Raw genomic sequence first — 13,354 nt, forward strand, 5'->3', positions numbered from 1 at the left:
TCTGTCATATTATAATAGAGACAGTAGATCTAGCTGGTCTGTCATAATATAATAGAGACAGTAGATCTAACTGGTCTGTAATAATATGATAGAAACAGTTGATCTATCTGGTCTGTCATATTATAATAGAGACAGTAGATCTAGCTGGTCTGTCATAATATAATAGAGACTGTAGATCTAGCTGGTCTGTCATATTATAATAGAGACAGTAGATCTAGCTGGTCTGTCATAATACTATAGAGACAGTAGATCTAGCTGGTCTGTCATAACATAATAGAGACAGTAGATCTAGCTGGTCTGTCATAATATAATAGAGACAGTAGATCTAGCTGGTCTGTCATAATATAATAGAGACAGTAGATCTAGCTGGTCTGTCATATTATAATAGAGACAGTAGATCTAGCTGGTCTGTCATATTATAATAGAGACATTAGATCTAGCTGGTCTGTCATATTATAATAGAGACAGTAGATCTAGCTCGTCTGTCATAATATAATAGAGACAGTAGATGTAGCTGGTCTGTCCTTAATATAATGAGACAGTAGATCTGGCTAGTTACTATCATATTATAATGAGAGACAGTAGATCATAGCTGGTCTGTCATATTATAAAAGAGACATTAGATCTAGCTGGTCTGTCATAATACATATAGAGACAGTAGATCTAGCTGGTCTGTCATAACATAATAGAGACAGTAGATCTAGCTGGTCTGTCATAATATAATAGAGACATTAGATCTAGCTGGTCTGTCATATTATAATTGAGACAGTAGATCTAGCTGGTCTGTAATGGACGAATATAATAGAGACATTAGATCTAGCTGGTCTGTCATAATTTAACAGTGAGACAGTAGATCTAGCTGATTCGTCATATTATAATAGAGACAGTAGATCTAGCTGGTCTGTCATAATATAATATATACTCCAGTATCCCCGATCCCCTTCCCCCTGTACATATCTACCTCCATCACTCCAGTAGTCTCCTTCCCCCTATACATATCTACCTGGCTGGTCTGCCCCTTCCCTATACATATCTACATCCATCACTCCAGTATCCCCGTCCCCTTCCCTATACATATCTACCTCCATCACTCCAGTATCCCTGTCTCCTTCCCCCTATACATATCTACCTCCATCACTCCAGTATCCCTGTCCCTTCCCCCTATATGCCCACTCTCCATCACTCCAGTATCCCTGTCTCCTTCCCCTATCCCATATCTACCTCCATCACTCCAGTATCCCTGTCCCCTTCCCCTATACATATCTACCTCCATCACTCCAGTATCCCTGTCTCCTTCTATACATATCTACCTCCATCACTCCAATATCCCTGTCCCCTTCCCCTCTATACATATCTACCTCCATCACTCCAGTATCCCTGTCTCCTTCCCCCTATACATATCTACCTCCATCACTCCCAGTATCCCTGTCCCCTTCCCCTATACATATCTACCTCCATCACTCCAGTATCCCTGTCCCCTTCCCCCTATACATATCTACCTCCATCACTCCAGTATCCCTGTCCCATTCCCCCTATACATATCTACCTCCATCACTCCAGTATCCCTGTCCCCTTCCCCTATACATATCTACCTCCATCACTCCAGTATCCCTGTCCCCTTCCCCCTATACATATCTACCTCCATCACTCCAGTATCCCTGTCTCCTTCCCCCTATACATATCTACCTCCATCACTCCAGTATCCCTGTCCCCTTCCCCCTATACATATCTACCTCCATCACTCCAGTATCCCTGTCTCCTTCCCCCTATACATATCTACCTCCATCACTCCAGTATCCCTGTCCCCTTCCCCCTATACATATCTACCTCCATCACTCCAGTATCCCTGTCCCCTTCCCCTATACATATCTACCTCCATCACTCCAGTATCCCTGTCCCCTTCCCCCTATACATATCTACCTCCATCACTCCAGTATCCCTGTCTCCTTCCCCCTATACATATCTACCTCCATCACTCCAGTATCCCCTTCCCCCTCTACATATCTACCTCCATCACTCCAGTATCCCTGTCCCCTTCCCCCTATACATATCTACCTCCATCACTCCAGTATCCCCGTCCCCTTCCTCCTATACATATCTACCTCCATCACTCCAGTATCCCTGTCCCATTCCCCCTATACATATCTACCTCCATCACTCCAGTATCCCTGTCCCCTTCCCCCTATACATATCTACCTCCATCACTCCAGTATCCCTGTCCCCTTCCCCCTATACATATCTACCTCCATCACTCCAGTATCGCCGTCTCCTTACCCCTATACATATCTACCTCCATCACTATACATATCTACCTCTATCACTCCAGTATCCCTGTCTCCTTTCCCCTATACATATCTACCTCCATCACTCCAGTATCCCTGTCTCCTTCCCCCTATACATATCTACCTCCATCACTCCAGTATCCCCGTCTCCTTCCCCCTATACATATCTACCTCCATCACTCCAGTATCCCCGTCCCCTTCCCCCTATACATATCTACCTCCATCACTCCAGTATCCCTGTCCCCTTCCCCCTATACATATCTACCTCCATCACTCCAGTATCCCTGTCCCCTTCCCCCTATACATATCTACCTCCATCACTCCAGTATCCCCGTCCCCTTCCTCCTATACATATCTACCTCCATCACTCCAGTATCCCTGTCCCATTCCCCCTATACATATCTACCTCCATCACTCCAGTATCGCCGTCTCCTTACCCCTATACATATCTACCTCCATCACTATACATATCTACCTCTATCACTCCAGTATCCCTGTCTCCTTTCCCCTATACATATCTACCTCCATCACTCCAGTATCCCTGTCTCCTTCCCCCTATACATATCTACCTCCATCACTCCAGTATCCCTGTCTCCTTCCCCTATACATATCTACCTCCATCACTCCAGTATCCCTGTCCCCTTCCCCTATACATATCTACCTCCATCACTCCAGTATCCCTGTCCCCTTCCCCTATACATATCTACCTCCATCACTCCAGTATCCCTGTCCCCTTCCCCCTATACATATCTACCTCCATCACTCCAGTATCCCTGTCCCCTTCCCCTATACATATCTACCTCCATCACTCCAGTATCCCTGTCTCCTTCCCCCTATACATATCTACCTCCATCACTCCAGTATCCCTGTTCCCTTCCCCCTATACATATCTACCTCCATCACTCCAGTATCCCTGTCCCCTTCCCTCTATACATATCTACCACCATCACTCCAGTATCCCTGTCCCCTTCCCCCTATACATATCTACCTCCATCACTCCAGTATCCCTGTCCCCTTCCCCCTATACATATCTACCTCCATCACTCCAGTATCCCTGTCTCCTTCCCCCTATACATATCTACCTCCATCACTCCAGTATCCCTGTCCCCTTCCCCTATACATATCTACCTCCATCACTCCAGTATCCCTGTCTCCTTCCCCCTATACATATCTACCTCCATCACTCCAGTATCCCTGTCCCCTTCCCCCTATACATATCTACCTCCATCACTCCAGTATCCCTGTCTCCTTCCCCCTATACATATCTACCTCCATCACTCCAGTATCCCTGTCCCCTTCCCCTATACATATCTACCTCCATCACTCCAGTATCCCTGTCTCCTTCCCCCTATACATATCTACCTCCATCACTCCAGTATCCCTGTCCCCTTCCCCTATACATATCTACCTCCATCACTCCAGTATCCCTGTCCCCTTCCCCCTATACATATCTACCTCCATCACTCCAGTATCCCTGTCTCCTTCCCCCTATACATATCTACCTCCATCACTCCAGTATCCCTGTCCCCTTCCCCCTATACATATCTACCTCCATCACTCCAGTATCCCTGTCTCCTTCCCCCTATACATATCTACCTCCATCACTCCAGTATCCCTGTCTCCTTCCACCTATACATATCTACCTCCATCACTCCAGTATCCCTGTCACCTTACCCCTATACATATCTACCTCCATCACTCCAGTATCCCTGTCTCCTTCCCCCTATACATATCTACCTGCATCACTCCAGTATCCCTGTCCCCTTCCCCTATACATATCTACCTCCATCACTCCAATATCCCTGTCCCTTCCCCTATCACATATCTACCTCCATCCACTCCAGTATCCCTGTCTCCTTACCTACCATCTTCACCTCCCGTGCTCCCAGAATCATGTCCCTTCCCCTATACATATCTGCCCCCATCCTCCAGTATCCCTGTCCTTCCCCCTATACATATACCACACTCCATCACTCCAGTATCCTGTCTCCTTCCCCTATACATATCTACCCCCATCACTCCAGTATCCCTGTCTCCTTCCCCCTATACATATCTACCTCCATCACTCCAGTATCCCTGTCTCCTTCCCCTATACATATCTACCTCCATCCTCCAGTATCCTGTCTCCTTCCCCCCTGTCTACTTACATCCAGTATCCCACATATCTACCTCCATCCTCCAGTATCCCTGTCCTTCTCCCTATACATATCTGCCTCCATCACTCCTGTACATTATTAATATGGTGAACTGACCCTGTATATAGCTTACTTGCTTTCTTGTTTCTTATTTCCCTTTTCTGTATTATTTTTTTTTCTACTTTACTTTATTTTATAGTACTATATATTGATTACTTAATTGTTGGGAAATGGGCTCAAGAAACCCACTATACTTGTGCATGACAATAACCCATTAAAACTTGTCCAAGACTACCACCTAGTGGACAGTTTATTTACTAAAACGCTTTATCAACTTGACCGATCCAGTTTGGCCCTCACGACTAGCAGTAGTCAAAAAAGCGTCTTAGCAACGGGGTGGAAAGAACCTTCATTTAACAACAAGCTACTTATTCTCCCACAACACAATACAACAATACGTTACCGCTTATACAGTCTTACATTATAATATTTATGTTTGTTCACTATATCCTTTTTTTTCTTTTAAACAATCTATATTCTCACGTTATCGTATGAAGCGGGATGGCTATCAACAACCCATCGGTGTTTCTGTTGATGATAAACGGACAGATTGAAGGGGCGAATGTGAGTAGCTCGCTAACGTTAGTAACGAGTTAACTAGCTAAGCATCTGACGTTAGTAACGAGTTAACTAGCATAGCATCTAACGTTAGTAACTAGCTAAGCATCTGACGTTAGTGACGAGTTAACTAGCAAAGCATCTAACGTTAGTAACTAGCTAAGCATCTGACGTTAGTAACGAGTTAACTAGCTAAGCATCTGACTTTGGTAACGAGTTAACTAGCTAAGCATCTAACGTTAGTAACGAGTTAACTAGCTAAGCATCTAACGTTAGTAACGAGTTAACTAGCTAAGCATCTAACGTTAGTAACGAGTTAACTAGCTACATCTAACGTTAGTAACGAGTTAACTAGCTAAGCATCTAACGTTAGTAACTAGCTACATCTAACGTTAGTAACGAGTTAACTAGCAAAGCATCTAACGTTAGTAACTAGCTAAGCATCTAACGTTAGTAACGAGTTAACTAGCTACAGCATCTAACGTTAGTAACGAGTTAACTAGCTAGCATCTAACGTTAGTAACGAGTTAACTAGCTACATCTAACGTTAGTAACGAAGTTAACTAGCTAAGCATCTAACGTTAGTAACGAGTTAACTAGCTACATCTAACGTTAGTAACGAGTTAACTAGCTAAGCATCTAACGTTAGTAACTAGCTAGCATCTAACGTTAGTAACGAGTTAACTAGCTAGCATCTAACGTTAGTAACGAAGTTAACTAGCTAGCATCTAACGTTAGTAACGAGTTAACTAGCTAAGCATCTGGACGTTAGTAACGAGTTAACTAGCTAAGCATCTAACGTTAGTAACGAGTTAACTAGCTAGCATCTAACGTTAGTAACGAGTTAACTAGCTAAGCATCTAACGTTAGTAACGAGTTAACTAGCTAGCATCTAACGTTAGTAACGAGTTAACTAGCTAGCATCTAACGTTAGTAACGAGTTAACTAGCTACATCTAACGTTAGTAACGAAGTTAACTAGCTAAGCATCTAACGTTAGTAACGAGTTAACTAGCTAAGCATCTAACGTTAGTAACGAGTTAACTAGCTAAGCATCTAACGTTAGTAACTAGTTAACTAGCTAGCATCTAACGTTAGTAACGAAGTTAACTAGCTAAGCATCTAACGTTAGTAACGAGTTAACCAGCTAAGCATCTAACGTTAGTAACGAGTTAACTAGCTAAGCATCTAACGTTAGTAACGAGTTAACTAGCTACATCTAACGTTAGTAACGAGTTAACTAGCTAAGCATCTAACGTTAGTAACTAGCTAACATCTAACGTAGTAACGAAGTTAACTAGCTAGCATCTAACGTTAGTAACTAGTTAACTAGCTAAGCATCTAACGTTAGTAACTAGCTACATCTAACGTTAGTAACGAGTTAACTAGCTAGCATCTAACGTTAGTAACGAGTTAACTAGCTAAGCATCTAACGTTAACTAGCATCTAACATAGTGAACTAGCTACATCTAACGTTAGTAACGAGTTAACTAGCTACATCTGACGTTAGTAACGAGTTAACTAGCTAAGCATCTAACGTTAGTAACGAGTTAACTAGCTAAGCATCTAACGTTAGTAACGTTAACCAGCTAAGCATCTAACGTTAGTAACGAGTTAACTAGCTAAGCATCTAACGTTAGTAACGAAGTTAACTAGCTAAGCATCTAACGTTAGTAACGCAGTTAACTAGCTAAGCATCTAACGTTAGTAACGAGTTAACTAGCTAAGCATCTAACGTTAGTAACGAAGTAACTAGCTAAGCATCTAACGTTAGTAACGAGTTAACTAGTAATTTCAAGTTAACAGCTAAGCATCTAACGTTAGTAACAGTTAACTAGCTAAGCATCTAACGTAACTAGCTAAGCATCTAACGTTAGTGACAGTTAACTAGCTAAGCATCTAACGTTAGTAACGAGTTAACTAGCTAAGCATCTAACGTTAGTGACGAGTTAACTAGCTAAGCATCTAACGCTAGCTAAGCATCTAACGAAAGGTTAACTAGCTAAGCATCTAACGGTAGTAACGAAAGTTAACTAGCAAAGCATCTGGCGTTAGTAACGAGTTAACTAGCTACATCTAACGTTAGTAACGAGTTAACTAGCTAGCATCTGGCGTTAGTAACGAAGTTAACTAGCTAAGCATCGTTAGTAACGTTAGCATCTAACGTTAGTAACGAGTTAACTAGCTAAGCATCTAACGTTAGTAACGAGTTAACTAGCTAGCATCTAACGTTAGTAACTAGTAACGAGTTAACTAGCTAAGCATCTGACGTTAGTAACGAGTTAACTAGCTAGCATCTAACGTTTAACGAGTTAACTAGCTAAGCATCTAACGTTAGTAACTAGCTACATCTAACGTAGTAACTAGCTAAGCTACATCTAACGTTAGTAACTAGTTAACTAGCTAAGCATCTAACGTTAGTAACGGCAGTTAACTAGCTTAGCATCTAACGGAGTTAACTAGCTAAGCATCTAACGTTAGTAACGAAGTTAACTAGCTAAGCATCTAACGTTAGTAACGAATATAACTAGTACATCTAACGTTAGTAACTAGCTACATCTAACGTTAGTAACGAGTTAACTAGCTACATCTAACGTTAGTAACAAGTTAACTAGCTAAGCATCTAACGTTAGTAAGTTAACTAGCTAAGCATCTAACGTTAGTAACTAGCTAGCATCTAACGTTAGTAACAAGTTAACTAGCTAACATCTGACGTTAGTGACGAAGTTAACTAGCTAAGCATCTAACGTAGTAACTAAGCATTAACTAGTAACTAGCTAAGCATCTAACGTTAGTAACGAGTTAACTAGCTAAGCATCTAACGTTAGTAACGAGTTAACTAGCTAGCATCTAACGTTAGTTAGTTAACTAGCTAAGCATCTAACGTTAGTAACGAGTTAACTAGCTAAGCATCTAACGTTAGTAACGAGTTAACTAGCTAAGCATCTAACGTTAGTAACGAGTTAACTATCTAAGCATCTAACGTTAGTAACTAGTTAACTAGCTAAGCATCTGGCGTTAGTACCAGTTAACTAGCTAAGCATCTAACGTTAGTTAACTAGCAAAGCATCTGAGCGTTAGTAACGCTTAGCAACAAGTTAACTAGCTAAGCATCTAACGTTAGTAGTTAACTAGCTAAGCATCTAACGTTAGTAACGAGTTAACTAGCTAAGCATCTAACGTTAGTTAACTAGCTAGCATCTAACGAGTAACTAGCAAAGCATCTAACGTTAGTAACTAGCTAAGCATCTAACGTTATGTAACTAGGTTAACTAGCTAAACATCTAACGTTAGTAACGCAGTTAAGCAGCTAAGCATCTAACGTTAACGAGCTTTAAATCCAGCTACATTAACGCTAGTTAACTAGCTAAGCATCTAACGTTAGTAACGGAGTTAACTAGCTAAGCATCTAACGTTAGTAACGAGGTTAACTAGCTAAGCATCTAACGCAACGCGGTAACTAGCTAAGCATCTAACGTTAGTAACGGTTAACCAGCTAAGCATCTAACGTTAATGTGAGTTAACTAGCTAAGCATCTGACGTTAGTAACGAGTTAACTAGCTAAGCATCTAACGCTAGTTAACTAGCTAAGCATCTAACGTTAGTAACTAGCTAAGCATCTAACGTTAACTAGCTAAGCATCTAACGTTAGTAACGAGTTAACTAGCTAAGCATCTAACGTTAGTAACGAGTTAACTAGCTAAGCATCTAACGTTAGTAACGAGTTAACTAGCTAAGCATCTAACGTTAATAAGCATCTGCCCGTTGGTAACTAGCTAAGCATCAACGTTAGTAACGAGTTAACTAGCTAAGCATCTGACGTTAGTTAACTAGCTAAGCATCTAACGTTAGTAACGAAAGCAACTAGCTAAGCATCTAACGTTAGTAACGAGTTAACTAGCTAAGCATCCAACGTAGTAGTTAACTAGCTAAGCATCTAACGTTAGTAACGAGTTAACTAGCTAAGCATCTAACGCTAGTAACTAGCTAAGCATCTAACGTTAGTAACTAGTTAACTAGCTAAGCATCTAACGTTAGTAACGAGTTAACTAGCTAAGCATCTAACGTTAGTAACGCAGGTTAACTAGCTAGCATCTAACGTTAGTAACGAAGTTAACTAGCTAAGCATCTAACGTTAGTAACGAGTTAACTAGCTACATCTAACTAGTAACGAGTTAACTAGCTACATCTAACGCTTAAGTTAACTAGCCAAGCATCTAACGTTAGTGACAAGTTAACTAGCTAAGCATCTAACGTTAGTAACGCAGTTAACTAGCTAGCATCTGACGTTAGTAACGAGTTAACTAGCTAAGCATCTAACGTTATAGCGAGTTAACTAGCTAAGCATCTAACGTTAGTAACTAGCTACATTAACTAGTAAGCATAACTAGCTTAGCATCTAACGTTAGTTAACTAGCTAAGCATGCGTTGGCGAGGTACCGCTATTCAGCATCTAACGTTGAAGTACTTGAGGTTAACTAGCTAAGCATCTAACGTTAGTAACGAGTTAACTAATAAGCATCTAACGTTAGTAACTAGCTAAGCATCTAGCGTTAGTAACTAGCTAAGCATCTGGCGTTAATGTGATTGCTTGCTAAGCATCTGCATTAAGTAACTAGCTAAGCATCTGGCGTTATTAGCAGAGTTAACTAGCTAAGCGTCGTTAGTGGCAATTAACTAGCTAATATACGTTTGATAACGTTACCAACTGCCGCTAAGCATCTAACGTTAGTAACGAGTTAACTAGCTAAGCATCTAACGTTAGTAACTAGCTAAGCATCTAACGTTAGTAACGAGTTAACTAGCTAAGCATCTAACGTTAGTAACTAGCTAAGCATCTAACGTTAGTAACGAGTTAACTAGCTAAGCATCTAACGTTGGTAACGAGTTAACTAGCTAAGCATCTAACGTTAGTAACTAGCTAAGCATCTAACGTTAGTAACGAGTTAACTAGCTAAGCATCTAACGTTAGTAACTAGCTAAGCATCTAACGTTAGTAACGAGTTAACTAGCTAAGCATCTAACGTTAGTAACGAGTTAACTAGCAAAGCATCTAACGTTAGTAACGAGTTAACTAGCTAAGCATCTGACGTTAGTAACGAGTTAACTAGCTAAGCATCTGACGTTAGTAACGAGTTAACTAGCTAAGCATCTGACGTTAGTAACGAGTTAACTAGCTAAGCATCTGACGTTAGTAACGAGTTAACTAGCTAAGCATCTAACGTTAGTAACGAGTTAACTAGCTAAGCATCTAACGTTAGTAACGAGTTAACTAGCTAAGCATCTAACGTTAGTAACGAGTTAACTAGCTAAGCATCTAACGTTAGTAACGAGTTAACTAGCTAAGCATCTAACGTTAGTAACGAGTTAACTAGCTAAGCATCTAACGTTAGTAACGAGTTAACTAGCTAAGCATCTAACGTTGGTAACGAAGTTAACTAGCTAAGCATCTAACGTTAGTAACGAGTTAACTAGCTAAGCATCTAACGTTAGTAACGAGTTAACTAGCTAAGCATCTAACGTTAGTAACGAGTTAACTAGCTAAGCATCTAACGTTAGTAACGAGTTAACTAGCTAAGCATCTAACGTTAGTAACGAGTTAACTAGCTAAGCATCTAACGTTAGTAACGAGTTAACTAGCTAAAAGCATCTAACGTTAGTAACGAGTTAACTAGCTAAGCATCTAACGTTAGTAACGAGTTAACTAGCTAAGCATCTAACGTTGGTAACGAGTTAACTAGCTAAGCATCTAACGTTAGTAACGAGTTAACTAGCTAAGCATCTAACGTTAGTAACGAGTTAACTAGCTAAGCATCTAACGTTAGTAACGAGTTAACTAACTAAGCATCTAACGTTAGTAACGAGTTAACTAGCTAGCATCTAACGTTAGTAACGAGTTAACTAGCTAAGCATCTAACGTTAGTAACTAGCTAAGCATCTGACGTTAGTAACGAGTTAACTAGCTAAGCATCTAACGTTAGTAACGTGTTAACTAGCTAAGCATCTAACGTTAGTAACGAGTTAACTAGCTAAGCATCTAGCGTTAGTAACGAGTTAACTAGCTAAGCATCTAACGTTAGTAACGAGTTAACTAGCTAAGCTAGTAACGTTAGTAACTAGCTAAGCATCTGACGTTAGTAACGAGTTAACTAGCTAAGCATCTAACGTTAGTAACGAGTTAACTAGCTAAGCATCTAACGTTAGTAACGAGTTAACTAGCTAAGCATCTAACTTTAGTAACGAGTTAACTAGCTAAGCATCTAACGTTAGTAACTAGCTAAGCATCTAACGTTAGTAACGAGTTAACTAGCTAAGCATCTGACGTTAACAAGGTAAAATGAGGCGGATCATATTGGATAACTTGACCGCTTTTTGAATGATTGGTTTAGTGAGCATAAACATGTTCTATAAAAACTGCCTTGTTCATTTTGCTTTTCGGTTTATTCTCTCTGATCTGACTGATGTGTTGCGTTGTCAGTTTCCAGAGTATGATGACCTGTACTGTAAATACTGCTTCGTCTACGGACACGACTGGGCCCCCACCTCGGTGAGTGACTCCGAGTCATCTGGAACATGTTGACGTTCCCTTACTGTGGATAGATATAACATAATATGCTTGTTCTACTAAGCCAGCAACGACTAAGTACTTAAATAGCTGCATGTCCAGGGATGCAGGGAACTGGTAAAGTTTTTTGACTTTCAGAGCGTTCAAAACGACTGGGAACTCGGGACGAAAACGAGTGGTAAGAAAAACACAACACCATTTGAACATTCGTCCAACTCGGGAATTCAGGGCTCTCTTTTCTTTAGCTCGACCTGAGACGTCATGATCTGACCTGTTTGTCCCAGTTGTTTAAGAGACATCAATATCTCACCTCTCCTCCACCTCCCTTTCTCCCTCCTTTTTCCATTCATCCCCTCCTCTCCCTCTTTCTCTCCAGGGTCTAGAGGAGGGTATATCTCAGATTACGTCGAAAGCCAGAGACTCTCCTCAGAGAATGATCTGGAATTTTCCTCTGGAGATCACCTTTAAGAGCACCAACCCATTAGGCTGTGAGACACACACACACACACACACACACACACACACACACACACACACACACACACACACACACACACACACACACACACACACACAGACCCTTCTTACCGTAGCAGACAGTTGATGATACCATAGCTAACACTGTGTTGTGTGTACCCAGGGCCTCAGATCGTGGTAAGTGTCTACGGTCCTGATACGTTTGGTAACGATGTGGTCAGAGGATACGGAGCAACACACATCCCCTTCACTCCTGGACAGTCAGTATCTCTCCTCCTCTTCCTCTCTCTTCTTCACTCCTGGACAGTCAGTATCTCTCCTCCTCCTCTTCCTCTCTCTTCTTCACTCCTGGACAGTCAGTATCTCTCCTCCTCCTTCTCCTCCTCCTCCTCCTCCTCGCTCTTCTTCTCTCCTGAACAGTCAGTATCTCTCCTCCTCCTCTTCCTCTCTCTTCTTCACTCCTGGACAGTCAGTATCTCTCCTCCTCTTCCTCTCTCCATCTTCTTCACTCCTGGACAGTCAGTATCTCTCCTCCTCCTCTTCCTCTCTCTTCTTCTCTCCTGGACAGTCAGTATCTCTCCTCCTCCTCTTCCTCTCTCTTCTTCTCTCCTGGACAGTCAGTATCTCTCCTCCTCCTCTTCCTCTCTCCTGGACAGTCAGTATCTCTCCTCCTCCTCTTCCTCTCTCTTCTTCTCTCCTGGACAGTCAGTATCTCTCCTCCTCCTCTTCCTCTCTCTTCTTCACTCCTGGACAGTCAGTATCTCTCCTCCTCCTCCTCCTCCTCCTCTCTCTTCTTCTCTCCTGGACAGTCAGTATCTCTCCTCCTCCTCTTCCTCTCTCTTCTTCTCTCCTGGACAGTCAGTATCTCTCCTCCTCCTCTTCCTCTCTCTTCTTCACTCCTGGACAGTCAGTATCTCTCCTCCTCTCCTGGACAGTCAGTATCTCCTCCTCTCCTGGACAGTCAGTATCTCTCCTCCTCTTCCTCTCTCCTGGACAGTCAGTATCTCTCATCCTCTTCCTCTCTCCTGGACAGTCAGTATCTCTCCTCCTCACTCCTGGACAGTCAGTATCTCTCCTCTTCCTCTCTCCTCTTCCTCTCCTGGACAGTCAGTATCTCTCCTCTTCCTCTCTCCTCTTCCTCTCCTGGACAGTCAGTATCTCTCCTCCTCTCCTGGACAGTCAGTATCTCTCCTCCTCTTCCTCTCCTGGACAGTCAGTATCTCTCCTCCTCTTCCTCTTCCTCTCCTGGACAGTCAGTATCTCTCCTCCTCTTCCTCT

At 41.9% G+C, this 13,354-nt stretch overlaps 1 protein-coding gene across 1 annotated transcript; it reads left to right on the forward strand.

Moving 5' to 3' along the window:
• Positions 1-4,960: 4,960 nt before the first annotated feature.
• On the forward strand, positions 4,961-13,328 carry LOC127921474 (uncharacterized; the record flags this gene model as incomplete). The annotated part of the gene is made up of 4 exons (XM_052505167.1): positions 4,961-5,041; positions 11,513-11,581; positions 11,976-12,087; positions 12,240-13,328. Coding segments are annotated over exons 1-4 (1,333 nt in total), but the record flags the coding sequence as incomplete, so codon positions are not given.
• Positions 13,329-13,354: the final 26 nt, after the last annotated feature.

This window comes from Oncorhynchus keta, unplaced genomic scaffold (assembly GCF_023373465.1).
Source record: "Oncorhynchus keta strain PuntledgeMale-10-30-2019 unplaced genomic scaffold, Oket_V2 Un_contig_22534_pilon_pilon, whole genome shotgun sequence".
Lineage (NCBI taxonomy): Eukaryota > Metazoa > Chordata > Actinopteri > Salmoniformes > Salmonidae > Oncorhynchus > Oncorhynchus keta.